The sequence below is a fragment of the Podarcis raffonei genome, chromosome 4 (genome assembly GCF_027172205.1).
Source record: "Podarcis raffonei isolate rPodRaf1 chromosome 4, rPodRaf1.pri, whole genome shotgun sequence".
NCBI classification, from domain to species: domain Eukaryota; kingdom Metazoa; phylum Chordata; class Lepidosauria; order Squamata; family Lacertidae; genus Podarcis; species Podarcis raffonei.
The window spans coordinates 38,272,180-38,294,371 of NC_070605.1; the positions used below are offsets into that span (position 1 = coordinate 38,272,180).

At 40.1% G+C, this 22,192-nt stretch overlaps 2 protein-coding genes across 13 annotated transcripts in view; one reads left to right on the plus strand and one right to left on the minus strand.

The window, feature by feature from the left end:
* BBX (BBX high mobility group box domain containing) overlaps positions 1–22,192 on the plus strand; it is a 125,433-nt gene that overhangs the window by 55,173 nt on the left and 48,068 nt on the right. For 11 of the 12 annotated variants that reach the window (XM_053386256.1, XM_053386262.1, XM_053386254.1 and 8 more), the window contains one exon: positions 21,072–21,242. In XM_053386256.1, coding sequence (XP_053242231.1) covers positions 21,072–21,242 — 171 coding nt within the window. Of the gene's footprint in view, positions 1–4,638; positions 4,740–21,071; positions 21,243–22,192 lie in introns of those variants that run through there. The other variant, XM_053386265.1, reaches the window with a different exon arrangement.
* CD47 (CD47 molecule) overlaps positions 1–22,192 on the minus strand; it is a 231,861-nt gene that overhangs the window by 39,666 nt on the left and 170,003 nt on the right. The gene's annotated exons all lie outside the window — the stretch shown is intronic.

The window sequence follows — 22,192 nt, forward strand, 5'->3', positions numbered from 1 at the left end:
AGTTCACATAAAAAGATCACAGTATATAAAATAAAAATAAAAGCAATAAAATAATGCCTCCCCCAAAAGAGCCACATTTTAAAAGGGTATGGGATGTTGACCAGGTCAACCAAAGGCCTGGTTAAAAAGGAAGGTTTTTCCTGGCGCCTAAAGGTGTATAATGAAGGCGCCAGGCGTACTTCCCTAGGGAGAGCATTCCCCAGATGGGGAGCCACTGCAGAGAAGGCCCATTCTCATGTTGCCACCTTCCGGACCTCTTGAGGAGAAGGCACACGAAGAAGGGCCTCAAGAAGATCTCAGGGTCCGGGTAGGTTCATACAGAAAGAGGCGGTCCTTGAGGTATTGCGGCCCTGAGTCGTTTAAGGCTTTATAGGTCAAAAACAGCACTTTGAATTGGGGCCGAAAACTAATTGGTAGCCAGTGCAGTCAGACCAGGATCGATGTAATATACTCAAACCATCTTGCTCCGGTGAGCAACCTGGCCACTGAATTCTGCACTAGCTGAAGTTTCTGAACCATCTTCAGAGGCAGCCCTACATATAACACATTGTAGTAATCTAACCTTGAGGTTACCAGAGCATAGACAACAGTAGTTAGGCCATCCCTGTCCAGATAGGAGCGTAGCTGGGCCACCAGCTGAAGCTGATGGAAGGCACTCAGATCCACTGAGGCCACCTGAGCCTCGAGTGACAGCAAAGGATCCAGGAGTACCTCCAAGCTACAAACCTTCTCCTTCAGAGGAAGTGTAACCCCATCAAAAGCAGGCAATCTCCCACCCATCTGATTTAGGGAACCAACCACTAAAAGTGCCTCAGCCTTATCTGGACTGAGTTTCAGTTTGTTGGCTCTCATCCAGTCCGTTACTGAGGCAAGACACTGGTGTAAAGGCAAGAAGTCCTGTGGGCTTCTTTACAAGGCTCGCTTAGGGAGACACAGATTATTTTGCACATAGAAAAATGTATTTAAGTAAGGATGACCTCTGTGTAGACAAAACGTTATACAGCAACCCTGAGAAACCAGCTATTGTAGAGAGGTACAAATGTGTGTGAAATTGGCCCTCACTGACCTTTCTCACCAAAGCCTGAAGCAGGAAGTATGATAGAATGAATGTAGAAAAAGTGACCTTAGTCACAAGATAAAAGTTTAGATTTAGGCATGGGAACTATCTCACAACTGATTGTTGTGAGCTTATCTTGGACCGTTGTCCTTCTGAAGAGTAGGATAAAAATACATTTAATAAAATAAAGACTAAAAGGGAAGGGATTATACCCCTCTGGAGAATTTTAACATCCATTTTAAAAAGGTGTTAATAGTCAAATGGTAGTTAAATACTAGAAAGTTTTTTTTTCCATTTCTTAATGATTAGTTAAAACCACAATTCTTTTCTTGAAATGAGTTTATTTAAGGAGTTGGTTGCTAATAGTGAATAAAGAATTGTTGTACTAAATTGCTGTCCTTGAAGTTGCCGGATTACTTTGATGATAACAGTTCTTTTGGAACTTGCCTTGTGATATCTGAGATCTGTAAACTTGAGCTCTGTGCAGTTCAGACAAAACAATCCAAGTCTGGGAATGAGCTGGGTCTTCACACTCTCCCTCCACCTCCATCTTTCTTTCTTTCTTTCTTTCTTTCTTTCTTTCTTTCTTTCTTCCTTCCTTCCTTCCTTCCTTCCTTCTCTCTCTCTCCCCCTCCCTTTCTCTCTCTTCCTTTCTCCCTTTCTCTCTCTTCCTTTCTCCCTTTCTCTCTCTCTCCCTCCCCCCCCCATAACTCTAGCTTAGTTTGGTTTGATATTCTGATTTGCTGGTAGCCCTTAAACTATAGTTTCCTACAATGGTCATATCATACGAAACTTTTTTAAGGATCTAGGATCCAAATAGTGTATTTTGTCTGAAATCCTACATACACGTATCTTGAGTAAGTCCTGTTGAACTCAATAGGAACTGCTTCTGTGTAGACATGGATAAGACTGCACTGTAAATTGTTTATTTACCGATAATTGCAGGGATATTATTATTCATAATTCAGTGAAATGCCTAAATATATTGCATTCAGTCAGTGTTGGATATATAAGCTAGGCACCAAATGGCGCCTTAAAATCTAGGTTATGGTCACTGCAACAAAATGTCTAATCGCAAGGGGGTTTGGACTAGATAACCCTTGGGGTCCCTTCCAATGCTACACTTATACAATTCTATGTTCTTAACTACGGTGCTTGACTGTAGCTTACAACAACAATTCACTTGTCCCAGTATGCAAGAAGGAGAAGCACACACAGGGGAAATGGAAATGGTATTAACCATTATCTATATGGTTGCCATCCTAGCACCCAGAAATCTCCACGCATTTGGACCTGTATCAGTAGCAAAACGTGCCTGGCATCTGGTGAATTTCGAATGCTGCATCGAGTATATAAAGATGCAGTATTGTTCTCACTTTTTAAAAATTCCTCCTTGCAATGTATCGGGTCTCAAAACGTTTTTTTAAAACACCTTAAGCCCAATTGATGGTGAAATCCTAGACATGTTTGCTCAAATGTAAGGTCTGTGGAGCTCAGTGAGGTATACTGAGTTTATCCCTCACTGTTGCTGACTTGCACACGTTTATTTGGAAATAAGCTCCACTGAAATTCAGTTGAACTGAATGTGTTTTTGATGTAGACGGGATTTGCTGTCCGTTATTATAGAAAAAGTTTGTGAAAATCGGAACACTAGATGGCAGGCTGCAACTTAAGTTAATAATTTAGGTTTTCTAAGTTGGAACACTGTTAAATTACTGTAAAATGTAAAGTGGATTGATGCATGACTAGAAATAGGTACAGTACTGGCTTGTGTGTTTATGAACTGGGAGGGAAGCACTATATTCCCCCCCCCCCCCATTTACATAAAGGTTTAAATAAGATTTTATAAAATTATTTCTGAAAGATTACTTTCCAACATAACAAAAAAAACACAACAACAAACCATTTACAGTTGGCTATCCACTGAAGGTTTGAACCCTTGGAGGAAGAAGATTAAATTGGGAGTCCTGGAAAAGGCTGCTTCTTGGCTTGTTTCAGTCTCACATGGGCATAGAGTGACACTTCTATCCTTATGCGTCATCTCATTAGGCCCACTTGATTCTTAGATGGGGAGAAATAAATCAGCTTAAATTCAAATTGTTCGGTTTCACTGGGGAGCGGTGGTTGTTTTCCCAGATCTAAAAGAAATTGAAGGTCAAAGAGCTGAAAATGCTTTCACTAGTTGAGAGAATCAGAGTTTCCGGAACTCGTCTGTTAGCTGTAGTGGGGAATGATGCTGTTCTAATGTCAGGTGTCACTCTTCTTAATTAGAAAGAACCTAGCAGGAGGTAGAGAGTGATACCTATGCAGGTCACTGAGGATGGTATTAGGGGCTTAATTTACCCTCTGAAACTAGTTAAAGGACTTCCTTTGACATCAATAAATGAGATTCTGAAATCCAAAATTAAGTTATGCAGAACATGAATATAAAGCTTTTGGCAGTTTTAAAATAAAGCTCACTACCATTACTTTGAAAAGCACAAGTGGCAGTATTCTAACTAAAATAAAATGTTTACTTTCTTTGAAGACTACCAATTTGTAGATTAATAGTAACTCAAAATGGTTCTTAACATTTCCAAGGCTATTTGTTTTAAAGCTTTGCTTCTCTTCCCCCTCCCATTACCCTAAGAACAGACTTATTAATAAAATATGATAATAGCAATTGATCTTTCCAGCTGTGTCCCTGGACCATAAAAAGGAGACTGGTTTATTGTATGTTACTTCAGAATATCAAAAGAAGCAGAACAGCTGGTTCTTAATGTGTGAAACCAACTTCTTTAGCAAAATTAGGCTTATGGAAGGAAACGTCTGATTGGAAACAATGCTTTGTGGTCTTGGTTTTTGACATAGCACTTTGCAACTCAAATTATTATTAAGTTGTTGTGACCCATTAAGTTATATTATCAAAAACTCCAGAATAAGGCTTTGAAAGTGATACTGGTAGTTTAATTGTTATGGTTCTTTCCTATAAAATTGTGCCTTTATTTCATCTTGTAAGTTACATTACAAATAAAATCTTACACTGAAACTATGCTTTTATAAATACTTCAAAACTATTGAATAACGCACTCAAATAATGCACAAAATAAAATTATTAAATGGTGCAGCAGTAAAACTGCTAGTATTTATTTATTTATTTATTTATTTATTTATTTCCCACCCATCTGGCTGGGTTTCCCCAGCCACTCTGGGCGGCTTCCAACAAAATATTAAAATACAATAGTCTATTAAACATTAAAAGCTTCCCTAAACAGTACATTTGCAAAGCTAAGCAGGGTCTGGTATGGTTTCATATTGGATGGGGGATCAGGTGTTGAGCTTCCTATATTCCAGGGTGTTGGGCTAGATGGCCCTTGGGACCCCTTCTAACTCTACAATTTGGTGATTCTGTGAAATGCAGTTGGTACACGTATTGTAAATTGCTTTAAATGTGCTCTCTTTGTTGCTTGTAGATACGGTCCCTGAAACATTCATGTGTGGTTTTTAAAAAGAGCTGCACTCCTTCTTTTTTTCTGTAAAAGTTGGAAAGCGTTCTAGAACATTGAATCTGCAATATTCTAGATCACAATGTGCAGGTTAGTGAGGGTTCCTGTATGTTTACCTGACTAGATTCCTCCAGACAGCAACAGATCAAGGCCTGCTGGTCCTGCCTTCATTAGTACTCTACTCAGAGCAGATAAATGTAAGTTACTAAACCAATTGGAATATAGTACTTCTTTACACTTCATTTCATTAACATTTCTAGAAGTAATTGCTTATTTCCTGTGGGTTGTGACTAGCTATGTGCTGTTTTATGAACAGGGCAGGGAATGGGGAATCATAACTGCTATAGTTCGCTGTTTCTCTGCTGGAATAATTGAAAGAGAAAATGTAACTCGGTGTCAGTCGCAAGCATTAAATTTACAGTAGGGATGGGGAACCTGTGGCCCTTCAGATATTGCTGCACTACATCTCCCGTAATTCCTGGCTGGCTGGAGTTCGTTGGATTTGGAGTCCAACAAATCTGGAGAACCACAGTTTCCTCATCTCTGATTTTTACAAGTATGCAGTTTTATGCTTTATACTAAAGCTATCACAGCTATCCCTCGGGAATATTTATAGGAAGCCACCTAGATGCTGCTCCCCATTATTCCTTGCAATGCTGAAAAATGGATTCCTCAACTTTTAGATTGCACACTGCTCTTGAAGGTAGAATATTCTTGGGCTGGCCCTGCTGTTGTACTGAAATGCTATATGATGAAATAGCATTGTTTCTTTGTTGTTGAAGACCAGTTACTATTTTCCTGTAGGGTTCTCAGAATAGGATCATGTTTAACCCTGTATACACATATTTTTAATGGTCAGTTAAATGTCTTGGAAAGGCATGGTGAGCCATATGTAAACCTTTATTCTTAATCCAGGACTTCCTTGTAAATAAATGTTAAACACTTAACCTTTTCAGGATGTTACAAGCCTCAAAAACTTAATGTCATACATTGTTTTATATTCTTCTGTTTGGAAAGATTGCTGTTACTGCCTCCGTAATCAACTCCATCATTTGCAGTCATTGCATTCCTCAAGAGAAAAAAACATGAATATGTGAACAGGGTCAGTTTCTCAATGAGCCCTTTCTTTTGGTCACAGCCACTGTTCACTTGTTAAGCTGAGCTTAGGATATCTGCGCCTGCAAAACCTATGGCAGATTAGTACATTTGATGCAGCTATTCACATTTGGTAATAACGTTATTATTATTCGGGAAGAGTAAGAATAATATTGCCAATTGTAGATAGTTGCATCAACTTTGTTAGCATCTGCTGTTATAACATCACTGTATTTGAACGTAATCTGTCCCGGAAGACTGTTTGACAGCCAAGGTGCAATGGGTGGTCAGCATTTTCAATGGAGAAACGTGCCTTGGAAGCCGTTGGACTTCCGAGATGTGTCAGAAAACAGAAGCATTCACTTTCAAGTTTTTGGCGTTCGGGTTCCAAATCGTTCGGCTTCCAAGATGCTCGAAAACCAAGGTTCCACTGTAGTACTGATTTGTTGTCTACTGAATCATGAATGGCTTTTGCAAGATCCATAGCTGATTGGTAGGCCACATGCTTAGCATGCAGAAGGTCCTACGTTTTTGCCATCTCCAGTTAATATTGGTGAGGGACATCTGGTTGAACACTGGAAAAGCCATGCCAGTTAGAGTAAGTAGCATTGGGCTATAAGAGACCATGAAAATAATTTGGGCTCTTCATGTGTTCCCTTAGATTGCTCAAAAAACCTTGAAGGGGATTTTGACCATTTGAAGGAGACTTGAGAAACTAAGTTGTATATTTATTCAGCAGCTTCCTCCTCTGCCATTGCCCAGCCTTCAGCAGAAACAACCCTGCCAAACCCTTGAAAAGAGGAAGGAGGTACCAGTGGTGGCACAGGGTTGCAAAGAGATAGGCTTATGTCTGTGAATCTTACCCACTGCGAGATGCCCCTTCTGTATTTCTAGCTGTCCCCTTACTAGGAAAGGCGAACCAAATGACCAGAGAGGATACCTGTCTGGCTTAGATGAATATGACCATTTCTTGCTGGCATTGTGGAGTTTGTAGGTTTCTATATTGCAAAAAAAGAGGAAAGAAATTTCACCATTTTTGCAGTAAATGACTCATGGACATGCCTAAGAGCATCTTTTTCAACTTGGAATCAGGCAGCTGCCTGCTCTGGATCTGGTTTTCAGTGGTAAGGGGAGAACAAGTGGCAGGGATGGTGGATAAACTCCATTTCAAGTCAGCATTAGTCTTGAAGGGTCCTAGAGTCAACTTGAATTGAGTATGCTTTTATGAGTAGGGAGAGCCTGTGTTTCAAGACCCATTTACTCAAATTTCATCAGCATCACTAATGAAAAAGACACTCTAGCCATTTTTGTTCATTGTTTCTTGAGAGTTTACAAGTGCATAGGGCCTTGTGCAACCACCATGATAATCATGTTCCACCGCAGTAGAGAAGGATGGGTGGATACTCATTCAATTCCAACAGAGCTATAAATTGAGGACTGGGTTGTAAATTTCCTAATTGCATACGCCAACCTTGCAAATAAATCTACCAAAGTTACTAGCTTACAATAATGTTTATTAGGAGATTTTATTAGCCCACAAAAAATCTCAGAGTCTACAAATGTTTCCTTCACTGGTAGCATGCAGGTGATTCTTATCATAAGTTACAAGGTAAATGCCTACTTAAAATGCCTACTTATGCCACTTTAAAAGTAGTCAGATTCTAAACAGTCTGTCAGAATCACTTCATGTATTACATTTTTAGCATAATATCTTAGATCCTAAGTTCCTCTGCGTGTGTGTTTGTGTGTTAGGGGGTAGGCAGGGGAAGGACTAGACCATATGAAAAATGAACATAATATTTTAGCTGCAGTTCATTCATTTTCAGTTTTGTATTCTTATTATAAAAAAGTGTGCCTAGACATTCCGTTGTTGCGCCCTTAACCTAGGTTTAAGGTGTCATTTAGCTCCTAGCTTTCATATCTCAGTTTCTAACACTGGCCTTGATGCTTCACCGAGTACCCAGGTGGACAGAACTGGGTGAGATCAACTCTACTCTGCTCACCGACCCAGGTCACGGTGACACAGACCAGACCAGCCTCCTCATCCACAATCAGATCATGGATGAGGGAGGTCTTATTCAGAGCAAACCTGACATTCAGCACCAGCAGCCGCAGACCCAAGGGCTGGCTGATAGGACCAGCACAATTCCCCAGGTGGGATGAGGGGGCTGGCATATGGCACAGTCACTAAGTCCCTGTGCTATGTGCCCCATACCTGGCCTGCCCCCCCACCCTGAACTATTGCAATTGGGGCCCTCCCTGCTCTACCCAGCTCCTCTGCTCCCAGCCTCTGCTCCACATTAGCAAAAGCTTCTTCTCCCACATAATAGCATAAAACCTCATGCAAAAAAGGGGGGGTGCTTTTGGGCGGTCATGTGGGTGGATATCAAATGCTACTTGTTTTCAGAGATTTTGTGCTAGGCCTTTATTTTCATCACTTGTTATTATGTTGTCATTTGTGGTTAACGGAGAAATTCACTCTGAGAATTTAATAGCATATTATTCTAAGTTGTTTATTAATATTAAGAGTCTGCTGTTTTTGTGGAAGTGTCTGCTGGATATTAATTTTCTGGCTGGCGAAAGTCTTCAAAAGACTGATCTTGTTTTAGTTCCCTTCGTTTGGTTTACATTCTGTAAAGGTAAATTGATTTTTATTTTGCACATTTCTACCCAGCCAATTCAACCAACCAGAAAATCTCAAAGGTTAATTAAAACCAAAGCAGCACTATAAAACTCATACAGTGAGAACTGTAATAGCAGTGGCAATCTGATCTTCTTTGCCAAACCACAGTCCTGAAGACTGACAACACAGAACCTTTTTCACCAGTTTTTTTAAATAAATAAATCCCAGTTCTTCATGTGAAAGAAAGGAAGGTTCCTTCTCAAATAACACCTTACATTTCCAATGTTCAGATAAGAAGTATCAGCAGACTTGGGGGAATTCCACGATTTGGGGGAATTCCACATGCGGACACAAGCTGATAAGGACTCACAAGCCCAGTACAGAACGCAGACTGTTTCAGGGGAAGCGGGTTAGAAAGCGAAACTGGGTAAGTTGGGAAATGGAATGGAGTATACTAAAGAAGGGCTAAACAAACAGGAGCACTTGACAATGCAACACTTTGTTGCAGATTCCACTTGTTCTCTCACATTTAAACCAGCCTCATTGGATGCTTCTGATATAATGTTAACTAAAGATTGGGATTGTATGGCATATTAATCCTGGCATACTTTGAGAGCTAGGTTATGACAATAATGGCCACTAGGTGGCACCTAATAGTCATGCAATGAGATGGGTGCCCCCCCCTTCTTGTTTCTAGTGTGTTAACAAAGGAGTTTTGTGTGACAGGACACTATTTTTAAAATTCAGCATCACGTGCTTTTCAATGCTGTTTTAAATTTCTGCAGCCAATTTACAGCTTTCTAAAATGGCTACAAAAAGAAAAGAAGTTTCACGTAGGGTTTTTGGTTTTTTTGCTATCATTTGTACGGTCAAATAAATAATGAGAATTAATATGTGATGCAGGTTTTCTGCACATGCATCACCTTGTACAAATAACAAAATTACGAACACACTGGGTGAACTGGAGTTAGCATCTGCTTCAGCCATCTCCTTTACCTCTCCACATAAAATACTTGTTGGCATCTGTCTGTCTCAAGAGACAATGGAAGAGTGTGTCTTTGGGGATAAAGTCAAGTCATTGGAGAGTTACAGCGTCTGCTGTGGCTCTAGAGACTGATACAGGACAGACCTGTTTTAGTGCAGGTGGGGCAGATGAAGGTGTCTGGTTTTGCTGCTACAGGTGCACCATGGCATTTCTTCTCCCTCTGCGGTCCTCCTAGCGGTTATTCCTCCTCTGATCACTGCAGTGGATACACAACCTGACTGCCTGTCTCCAGGCACTGCCATCATCTGCATGGGATTCCCACATGGCGGGGTTAATGTTGTCAGCCTTCATGCCATGTTTGCAGACATCTGTGTAACGCAGAGTTAGTCTGCCAACATCCATTCTGTGTACATATCTTGATTATGCTAATACCCTGTCTTTCAAGTTTGCTATCGTAACGGCTGAGGTGGTATATGTGACACATATCTGATGTGCTTCGTGCACTTATGAGACTCCCAACTGTCCCAGCCACCATGGTGAATAGCCACGGGCAATAAATTACAATCCAAGAACATCTGGTGCTGGCTGTTGCTTTAGCAGACTGATCTGTGTGGTGGTGGGCAGATGGAGCTGCCTTATGATGGCAGGATTGTACCAAATGACTGTTTAGCTGTTCAAACTCTTGTTGTCTTTCATTGTCTTCTGTTGTCTTTTCTTGACGGCTTAATTTTCCAATGTGTTGTCCCACAATTGCTCAGGAGTCACAAATCTTCACAACACATGCAATCTAATTTCTTAACAGGCCTAACAATGCAACCCTATACATATCTGTTCAGAAGTAAGGTTACAATTCTAACCCCACTTACATGGCGGCAAGGCCTTTTGAAATCATTGGGGCTTACTTCTGAGTAGGCATAGCTAAGATTGCATTGTAAGGATTTAGTTACTCCAATTTAGAGTGGATCCATGGAAATTAACAAACATGACTAATTTACATCCATTAATTTCAATAGGTCTACTCTAAGATGCAATCCTGAGTCCAGTGGGATTTAATCCCTGGGAAGATTGTAGCCTAAGGCATGCTTTCTGTGTTCTCTTACCTTTTCCATCTTTACAGTATTCACGTTAATAACCTGCTAATGTACTGGATAGGCATTGCCTCTATTTGAAAATGCCACCAAACAATGAAGCAATTTCTTTCTCTTAAACAAGATAAAATGTGTTACAAGTAAAAGCACATAAGAAATTGATTCTAAACAAACCTAGTATTCTTAAGTTTAGTAATCTTTAGATTCTGCTTAGGCAGAAAAGGGGAAGATATTACAGAGTTTCTTGTGGATTTAATTCCTTTCTGCCTTTGATCAGGTCTGGCAGTTTTTCCTTGTCTCCATCAGCTGGCTTTCCAAAGAAACAAACAGCTTGACAACAGAAGTGTGTACATCATAGATCTAGGAAGGAATACCTGCCATAAACATTTCATGGCCAACCTAATGTAGCCAAGAGTTCTCTTGAACTTTAAGATGTGATTAGGTTTTTGAATATAATATTATTGATCGTTGCTGCATGTGGACCTAGCAGCTGTCTGGAATGGAATTGATGTGGAAGCCCCATTATTCTGTTCCAAAGTTATTTGGTGAGATGAAAATTAAGTGCACATTTCCAAGTTGTTAATTAACTATTTCCCCACTACTTGGTCAGAAGCAGCACTTCAAGAAGCAAGTTGACTGGATGCTCCTTGAAACGCTGGGTCCTTTAGGAAAGATCTGCTGCAGTACCTAATGAACAAATCACCCTCCTTGACTTTCCGCTGTTAACAGCCATGAGAGCAACAACACTATACATTGAAATGAGAAACAATACTCAGGAAAAAAAATCAAGGGAGACTTTTACTCAGCGGTTAGTTACTTCTGACAGCACAATTTATCATAAATCTCAGCTAGCAAACTGTATTCCATTTGCTCACAGCATGTTCCCCATTAGACCACTAATTCTATGAAAGTTAGAAATGCTCATTACTAGCTCTCTGCTGTGAAATGGTACAGAATTGATTCACTGTCTGGCCAGTAATTAGTACCAAGTAAATGAGCTTTTCTCTCTCTGCATTTCATAGGCTGAAATTTTGTAAACGAGTTTTCCAGGAGTTAAGAACCCAATTACATTCTGTAACTGTCTTCTGAAGTTTAAATATGTTTCTTTTCACTAAGCCAAACCGTAGAGAAATCTCTGCATTGGCTCAGTAATAAAAAAAGAGGTACACGTCTTGGGGCTTTGCATTTCAGCTTTGTCACATTTCCCCCATAGTCCTTATCCCTTAGTCAGAAAAAAGTTTGGTATATGTAACTACATTTGTTCACATTTGTCCCTTGTTAGTCCGCTTGCCATATTCCTCTCTGTGGTGGCACTTTAAACAGAGCTACCAGTGCTCCTCAGGAAAACGCATGGCTCTTACAGCAGTAGTGGGCATTGGTAGCAAAAGCACTGCAACCTGCAACATGCTTCAGCAAGCGTCCTTCCATTTTAAATACCTTCCATTGCTCTGCCAGACCATTGCTCTGGAATAGCATTGCAGGAAATTTTAAAATGGCTGCTGGGCCAAAAAATGAAAACGGGAGATTCAGGGAAGGCAGGACCAATCCTGAGAGTCAGATCCTTGGCAGCTGCCCTAAAGATGTAGAAAGCAAGTCACTTGGACTATAATATTCGAGGGAAGCATGGGAATGTTCGTCTAAAAAATGTGACTTACGACCAATCTCCTTTGCATTGAGAGCTGCCATTTGTAATTTGGTGGTGCAACTCTCTAAACAGGGTAAGTGTGTGGTTCATATTGTTAGGGCTCCCAGACTCTCCATGTCTATTTTCCAGGGATGTCCCTGATTTAGAGAAGCCATCCCAGTTTCTAATTTGATCTTGGAATGTCCTGCTTTTCCCTAGGATGTCCCTATTTTCATTGGAGAAATGTTGTAGGATAGGAAGTTATCCCACACCTGAGCCATCTGAAGGCAGCCCTGTATAGGAAAGTTTTTCAATGTTGAAAGTTTTATTATGTTTTATACACTGTACGTTGGAAGCTGCCCAGAGTGGCTGGGGAAACCCAGTAAGATGTGCCAGGTATAAATAGTAAAATTATCATTATGGAATGGGACATCCCTTTTTTCATTGGTAAATGTTGGAGGGTATGGGCTCCACCTCTTGCTGTTAATGGTAATACTAAACTTTTTTATGGAATTCTTTTGCGCCTGTGAAAATAGAGAATGATGAAACCCACACTTGATTCTTTTTTATACAGTTATTGTGCTATGTATGATCTGTATATCTTAACATAATATGTGAAATATCATCCTGGAAGTATCTCTTTCAATGAATCTGGAAAATTGGCCCTGACACAAATCCTCTGGTGGCGATACGCAGTGTTTACTTCATATAATATCTGCCCCTTTTTATTGATATCAGAAAATGTAACAGGAGGTTGAAACAACAAAAAATGAAAACTAATTTGACAGAATTTTAATTGCACACTTCTGAAATAAGTAATGCAATAGTCTTGAAAATTTAATAAACAGTGTGCAGGTTATTTTGAAGAATGCTATCCATACTTTTGTTTGCTGGAACAGATTTCTTTCCACCTTGTATATATTACTTATTGTGTATGCCCTTGACAGTTTCTTGATCTTTAATAAGATTCTTGGAGAATGCGTTGCTTCTAATTTCCTCTTAGTGAACATATCAAAATGGTTTATATATCTGATCAGGTCTATTTCAGGCTGCATATTTTGGACTAAGTGCAGGAATTCTGCCATGGCTAAAGCTGTGGATGTTTTATCTTCATTTGAGTTTATTAGAGTAATTTATACTTTCTTTCCCATATGCATGACTTTAATATTTTTAATACTAAATTGACAGATTACATGGGCTTGACGCCATCACACATTCTAAGCTAATGCCTCTGACTAGCATGTGTGCTCGCAGACCAGTTCTCTATACAGAACAGCATAGTAGTGCTGCTACATAGGATTCAGGATTTAGAAGACATCTGAAGGCAGCCTTGTTTAGGGAAGTTTATAACGTTTGATGTTTTATTGTGTTTTTAATATTCTGTTGGGACCCACCCAGAGTAGCTGGGGAAACCCTGCCAGATGGGCGGGGTAATGTTGTTGCCGCCGCTGCTGCTGCTGCTAATATTAATTCCATTTTGGTGCATTTTCCAGAGGGACAGGGGCAAGATTTGGGGCAATGAGCAATGTTTGGAGCAATGTTACATGATGCCTAACAGCACAATCCAAACCCAAGATCTGCCTGGATGAGTGCTTGGGTTTCGGTGGATCTTGGGCTTTCCTGGATGAGTTGGGGCAATCCCAGTGTAAGTCCCTCCCCACTGCTGAACTGCAGATAACACTAGTTTAAGTCCCTCACCCTGACTCAGCTGGCGATCAGACAGCAGGAACTTATAGCAGTGTAGGTCCCCCGAAAAGAGTATTCTGGGAGAGTGGCCAGGGCAGGAGACACAAGGAGAGATCTATACTTATTCCAGACTCTCTTCAGCTCAGTCATGTGACATTGAGTCCATACTCCCCTCCCAGAAGCAGAGTTTGGAATAGGGGTAAATTATGCTGGTCTAAATTACACTGGCTTCCTATAGACAGTATTTCTTTTGACAAGAGCATTGGGGGGGGACCTGATATCCTCCCTCCAGAGCACCTATATAATTGATTGAAACCAGAATCCAACCAGAATCTTGAGGTCTTGGAAGGGGGTGAATGAAGTCTGCTGGGAAAGAAGTGGTTGAGATGGGTTTAGCATCTGCACATTTTGCTCCTGAAATCTCCTTGAGAGCTTCACAAACACGCACAGGTGGGGCAATTATTTGCAGCAGGGATGTGCCCAAATGCTAGCTGGGCCTAGTAATGTTAGTACTGCAGGCATTTTACTTTCATTTGAGCTGCCTTATTAAAACACACTGGGTCATTGAACTACAAGGGCAACACAAATCACAGCTTTAACTAATAAACAAAATAAACTCCAGGAAATGCAATCTGCATATTTCACCCTTTCAGTAAAGCACAGTAAAATATTAGATTCTGTTAATTGGGAAATTAGGTAATTAGATTCCGAGCAAGTCATTTGCAACACATAGAGCAGCGTTGGGAAGGCTGTGACCATTGAGTTGTAGGCAAAAAGCAGGAACAGTCATTTGCAATACACAGTACAACTTCCATTATCTCCCGCTATTGGTTATGCTGACTGGGGCTGATGGAAGCTAAAGGCCAACAGTGTTTGGGGGGCAGCAGTTTCCCCTGACATAAAGACTCACAACAACCATGGCTTGAAAGCAAAAGGGACTTGATGGAACTTAATTAGTTACTCATTTTTTAATTACTGATTTTAAGTATCATTGATTTCAATGGTTCTGCTGTAAGTAAAACTTAAGTCCGGATCTAGCCGCATGCCACTGTAAATATCTCCCGTCTGGGTTTAGAAACCCCTATTAACTTTTTGTTGCCGATTGGTTTTAAGCAGTACGTCATTTTGGAAAATTCACAAGTACAATAATAGAGTGCTTAGAATCATGCTGTGGGATTACTTATATTCTGTGAATATTTTCTTAATCCTATTAAATGCAGGGAACAGAATAGTGCCAGTTTTAGTTGGTTGCAAAATAGTAACAAGTAAACACTGCCTTTTCGTGTGATATTGTTTTGTATGCTACTTTGCAAGATTTTTTTTTTTTTTGCTTGAAGGTTTTTAGTATTATTTCAGAATGATTGGATACTTATAACAACTGCTGAATTAAGTAAAGGGAAGCACAATGACAAGTCTATGGCATAGAATATTTTGTTTAAAAAATGTATATTAATTTTCATTTTTTAACATCACACATAAAACAATATAACTCAACGCATCAGTTACTATTATTTTAATATTATTTATACATTTGTATGCCACCCTTCATCCAATGATCACAGGGTGGTTCACAACATCAAAATACAAAATGAGAACACATAATAAATAATAAAAACAAACCAATAACCCCTCCCAAGCCAACCACGTTGCTTTAAAGTATCAAATAAAATTCTTACAGGTCTCTCAAAAAAATCTTTCCACATATTACTATGAGATATCGGAAAGTTATAAACACATTCATCTTGATGCATATAATCAAAAAACGGTTGTCACACATTATAAAAAAGATGGGGATTAGAATTCCCTTTGGTTGCACAAACCTGGCACATCAGCTTTTCAGCCAGGGCTATTATCCATGCTCTGGCGTACCATGCTTCAATGTTCAATCCCAAGACAGTACACCACCACATAGCTATTTCCATACATGCCATCGTGAAGAGGAGGCAGTGACACATTAAATGTTCTTTATGAGCAACTGGTTGATTAGGCATGTCCTAAGTATTCTGAGTCAAGCAAGTTGAGGAGATGGTTGTAGGTCTGTTTGGTATAATACACCCAATTCTTTATTTAGCAAAAGCCAAAATGAGTGAACAGATTTGCAAAACCACCACATGTGCATGTAAGGTCCAGTGACAATGAATATTGAGTCCATAGTTCATTAATCATTGGATTGCTTCACGTTGCACTCAGATCTGAAGCTCTCTTCCAGAAGCTTTTTTTCAGTTTCAAGCTAAACTGTGGTCTAGACACGTGCTAAGAAAATTTCATAGCACCTGACTGTTGATTCAACAAACACGGTCCATCCACATCTTTGTCCTGAGTCAACGGTATATGCTGAAAGAGAATCCAGGAATCTGGTTGTCAACTTGTGCCATTCAAGTGGTTTTTTTTACTAGTGTTCCATGCATAATGTGCTGTATGAAGCATAATTTCAAGAAAAAGAGGCACACAGCCCAATCCAAACAACTTTTCTTGGAAATAAGGATACATTCATAGGTTGCAGTTTCTAATGGTGGTAACATGTGACAGTCTGCTCTGTAGGGAACATGGAAACTTTCCACACAATTAGGGTGATTTGCATAATGGATAGCTCTCAGGTGTCACAGATGCCACCAGTTTTCACACGGCAGCTGTAACTTAAAAATAGACAGTTCCTATACAGGGTCAGACAACCTTTGGCTCTTAATGATGTTGGACTCCCATTTGTCAAGGCAGCATGACCAATGATCAAAGCTGATGGGATTTGTAGTCCAGCAACATAGGGAAGGTCACAAGTTGCCCATCATTTTCAGCATCCCCCTCTTTTTTTTTTTTTTTTACTGTGCCATGAACTGAACAAACACTGGTGTTAAGTCTGCTTACATAGGGGACCAGGGCTTCAAAAAAGTAGCGGCATGGCAAGTTCCCCTCTCTTCTACCACACATTTCCTCAGCTTCATCCCCACGAAACTCCACATACTTGCTGTAGGTAGTTATCAGCCATGAAAATTTAAATGGAACCTAAATGTACAGATTGAATCATAGAATCATAGAGTTGGCAGAGACCACAAGGGCCATCGAGTCCAACCCCCTGCCAAGCAGGAAACACCATCAGAGCACTCCTGACATATGGTTGTCAAGCCTCTGCTTAAAGACCTCCAAAGAAGGAGACTCCACCACACTCCTTGGCAGCAAATTCCACTGTCGAACAGCTCTTACTGTCAGGAAGTTCTTCCTAATGTTTAGGTGGAATCTTCTTTCCTGCAGTTTGGATCCATTGCTCCGTGTCCGCTTCTCTGGAGCAGCAGAAAACAACCTTTCTCCCTCCTCTATGTGACATCCTTTTATATATTTGAACATGGCTATCATATCACCCCTTAACCTCCTCTTCTCCAGGCTAAACATGCCCAGCTCCCTTAGCCGTTCCTCATAAGGCATCATTTCCAGACCTTTGACCATTTTGGTTGCCCTCCTCTGGACACGTTCCAGTTTGTCAGTGTCCTTCTTGAACTGTGGTGCCCAGAACTGGACACAGTACTCCAGGTGAGGTCTGACCAGAGCAGAATACAGTGGCACTATTACTTCCCTTGATCTAGATGCTATACTCCTATTGATGCAGCCCAGAATTGCATTGGCTTTTTTAGCTGCCGCGTCACACTGTTGAGTTTATCAGGGATGGTCCTCCAGATGTAGTTGGGCTGTACTGGCCATGTTGATTGGCGTTGATGGGAGTTGGGAGTCCAGCAGCTTTGGCGGGGGCACATTGCTTCCCCATTCCTTCAGTATAATTATCGGATGCTAGAAATAAACACGGCATGGCATGCTGCTGTTCTTGTGCTCTTGTTTGTCAGCTTCTCGGGGAGCATGTAACTGCCCAGTGCTAGAAAGAGAGGTGCAAGACTTGTCCAAGACCTCAGTCTGAGCACAAGTCAGAGGTGCATGCTGAGCTCAAAAACAACCCCACAAGTGTTGCTGCAACATAACATCCAGATTACAGAAGACACAATGCTAACAAGTGACTTGCCCACAAACTGAGAGGTAAGGTCTAAAACCCAAGCATCAAACCCTGAAGATAAATCCCCCTTCAATTAATTTACTCCAAAATATTGAAATTCCACCCGGAGCCCCCAAATCAGTTCCTTTTGCATTATTGCACCAGTTCAACTGGCTAATACCTTGTTTCCCGAACGTCTTGCGACTCAAACGTTTTGGCTCCCGAACGCAGCAAACCTGGAAGTGAGTGTTGCGGTTTGCGAACGTTTTTTGGAAGCCGAACGTCCGACGTGGTTTTCTTGGCTTCCAATTGGCTGCAGGAAGCTCCTGCAGCCAATTGGAAGCTAAGTCTTGGTTTTCAAACAGTTTCAGAAGTTGAATGGACTTCAGGAACAGATTCTGTTTGAGAACCAAGGTACCACTTTAGTGTGCTTCTTCTCCCAATTCAAGATGCTGTTTTCAACCTATGAAGTATGACTGGGACATACATACCAGCCCACACACGTTGCACATGTAAAGAGTGCTTCATTAGTAGGAGGGGAAGAGGGACACACACAGCTCGGCCCTGCTCCCCAGCATCTGTGCATTGAACCTGAGTATCTTATAAAGAGATCTATGCTCACTTAGAGCTTTCAACATGTAGGCTTCCAAGCAACCAGGTATTGTAATGTAATCTGAGTCCACCAGTGTCCTACAAGGAACTTCAGTAAGGACTGCTGAGGTGTAACATTGTTGTGCCAAGCCTTGTGCCGAAGCTTCAGCAAACTCTCCCAGTGGCCTTCTTGAGAAAATTACAGACTCCCCCCCCCCCTCAAGATGATGGCTCAACATTTTGTGTGCCTATTAAAGGAGCTATAACAACGTGCCTCTACTATGATAAAATGAGTTTTCGTGTTTGGGTGAAAAGTACTATGTTGCCTAACTTTTCGCGATTTACATTACTGCTAAATTTCTCATCCTTTTAATATTAACATGCACTTTCTTATTTTTGAAAAATGCAAAATAAAAATGAGGGCTATAGTTTAAGCACACAGTTTAAAAAGAAAAGTGTATGAGTTACATATAATTAGCATTTATGTGGTAATATCATGTTAACATGTCAAAAGGTTTTAATTAAAATTACATCGGCAATTAAATATATTATTCTAAAATGGTGGCATAAGGTAAAGGCAGCACCTTAGCAACAGAAATATAAGAGTCTTTTTCATGTTTTTTTTTATCTGGGAGTGAAAATGAACATTCTCATACTCATGTATGAAAACAGCTTTCCATATTCACATTTTGCAACCTGCCTTCTCTAATCTGGGCCTTTTTTTATATGCATTTGCGAGCTGACTATTTTTAAAAAATAAATTTATTGGTTTGGTTTTTTTGAAAATAACGTCTCCCTTAACAAAAAACTTGGAAGTATACAGCATAAAAATACACAGTCAGTAGGCTAAAGCATAGAATATGATTTAACCTAGAGCAACCAAAAAAGTTGACTGCAAAGGTTAAAGATGGTTTTTCTTATTTATGCAATCAATACAACAGTACCAGTCATCTGAAATGAGTCTTTCTGTCTCTAGCTAGTCATATTTTGTTGGTCAGCTGGGTTGGTCACCAAACCCAGTTAAGCCAATTTGTCCAAGACTTTCCAAAACCAGGGTATAACAAGTCTTAACTGCTAACGACAGATATCCAGTAAGAGATTTAAATGAGAGATCAGCATTCTGGCTCTGAAATATATTCAGTAAAGTTAACCCAGCGGACTGAATGACTTGTTGACCAGTGTTAGGTAAAGGTTTCTATGAAAACCTTGTCTTTCAAAAACCTGACACCTTAACGTAATACCACCATTTATGCTGACATGTTTCCTTCATTTCACATCCTTGTGAACAAAATGGTTTAAGAGAAAGTTGCATGTGTGCAAGATAAAGAGTTATGAAGTGCCATTTTTGCAATGTTTTTAGGACTGTTTATTTACTGGGCCATTTCTTCAGGCTCTCCTGTGTTAATATGTTTATATTTAGCACAAAAGATTTTTAACCCTGAAACACTGTGGGTAATATTTCCCCAGTGCCATGAAGTTCAGTAGGGAACTGAGATACCTTGCTCCAAAGGAATAAATTATAACTTAGTGAAGAAAGTAATGAACTGCTACCAAAGTCACCTGTGTGTTGGGGAACTCGTGTAAATATGTTAGGGATGCCCAAATTAAAATACTTCTGATTGCATATGAACAGCAGGTACATTGAACTTTCACTGAAAAGTTATCCAGTTTTTGAGGAGCATAATGATGACCTAAAGTTATATTTCTAACTTTAGCTTTAAGTATTTTTAAGGGGGTTTTTTGGTTAGCTCTAGGCAAAAAATCCAGATCATACTATCAAATACCATTATCAGATAAAGCAGAAAACCCTTCCACTCCCTAGCCAACTAAATCTTAAGCAAGAGCTCCTCTTATAATCCTGCTGCATACATCATCCTTCTGTCTAATGTGACTAGTGGTGTGACTTAGTTAACTCTGGCTAGTGAATGAGCGGACAAGGAGGCTTTATTGTGAGAGATTAGCATAGAGGAAGTCAGAATGAGGAAGTTACTCAAGCAAAGGTAGAATACTTCTTTCCTTTGATGAGGTTCCTGCTTCATGCCAGCAGATTAAATGGTAATACATCTTTGCAAGGTTGCCTGCATTTCTAATTACAAGGTGAATGCATCCCAGATACCTTTTTTAAAGCTCAGAGTGTTTTGCAGGTTGAACCGATACAGTGAGAAGTACGCACCACTGGATTCAATAGAACTTGCACTCAGGAAGCCATGTACAGAACTACAGTCATGCTGATCCTAATAAAATGTGTCTTATTCTATATATTTCTGCTCTTTCATGGCAAATCTGTATGATAGATCAGTGGTGGGCAACTGAATCTGGTTCTTCCAAATGGAACATTTTTCTGTCAACAGAGGAAGCATTTTTAAGGGACACTGGTTTGTGGGAAATGGCCTCGTGGACCAAACTGGGATACATATTGGGCCTAATTAGTCCCAAGAGCTGAAGATTCCCCACCACTGTGAACACTTGAATTTCCCTTGGAGGTGTTGTTGCTATGGGAGCTGTCACGATGAGCTTCTGGGATTCAAAATTTACTACTACACCACTAAGTGCATCTTGAGACATCATATAAAAGGAAGAAACATCTGTCACAAATCCACAGACTGCTAGTGGTAATCTGGTAAAACAAATGTGTGCATTCTCCTACCTATTTTGTACTTGGCTGCTCATGCAGATGTTCCACTAACATCTACAGAGCTTATTCATTCATAAGGTAGTAGGACTGCATCTGTCAACATCCTTTGGGTAGCATATTATCTATTGGGGATTGAGATTAATAATTCAGCATTCAGTAGTAAAATCTGAAAAAGTGTGTTCAATAGCATATTTGTTTTTTATGGGAACATTTTATTTATTTCTGCTAGGTCACAGTAATGAAAGGCAGCAATAGGAATAAAGATCATTCAACAGACGGAGAGGGTACTGGGAAACGACCAAAGAGAAAGTGTCTTCAGTGGCATCCACTACTTGCAAAGAAAATCCTTGACTTTTCAGAAGAGGAGGAGGAGGAAGAGGACGAAGAAGATATTGATAAGGTGAACCTATGTTGTCAAAAAGTAGAGCTTTAGTATGATATACGTTGGAGATTTGTTGCCTTGTGCAAGCCTTCTAAAACCCATTTGGAAATCAGATTCATGGGTTTATTTTAAATATCACTCAGCCTGACTATCTTGGTTTGCCCCCATTCATATTGAGTAATATCTAAAAAGAGTATCTTTTCCAAATGTCAGGCGAGTCCCACACTATATCGTGCCCCTAGGTCCATGTAGTCTAGCATCTTTTTCCCAACCCCATGTGCCCACAGAGTAGCTCATGAATGAAACAGCTCTATCCCATTTAGCCATCCAGAAGTTGGTATGCAGATACATAGGTCTTCTGAATACAGAGATTTTGAGCTATCATGGGTAATAGCTGCGGATAGGACTATTGTCCATGAATTTGTTTAATCATTTAGCAGCCATTGCCACATTCAGCAAATTCCAAAAGTTAATTATTTGTTGTGGAAATTATCATAAATTACATTATTTTTCATAATAATTCCTTTTTTTAAAAAAATCCCACCCAAGGCAACTTAATAAACTTTAAAATAATTAACTTTAAAATAAAAGCATTTAATACCCTATATTCAAAACACATTGGGGTAGTAAATATCCCTTTTGCCCACCCACTAAAACAAGTGGTCATGCTTCCATCAACAAAACTGTTCAGTGCAACAATTTAAAGTACAAACCAGTGCAGAACCTTAAAACCATTCAGATCACAAAAGCATTTTAAACAGGAAGACTTTATCCACCTGGTTAGAAGGCCATTAATGAGGGGGCAAGACAAGCCCGCCTTGGGGGGAAGTTCCATAGTCTGGGCACAGCAAGATAGATTTCTGTCGAACTTCAGACCACTGAGTGGAATCTGTCCCACAAAGTGTAAATGCAAAGCTAATGTAATATTATTTGCTCAGACATTTTGCTGAATTGATTGCTTCACTGCA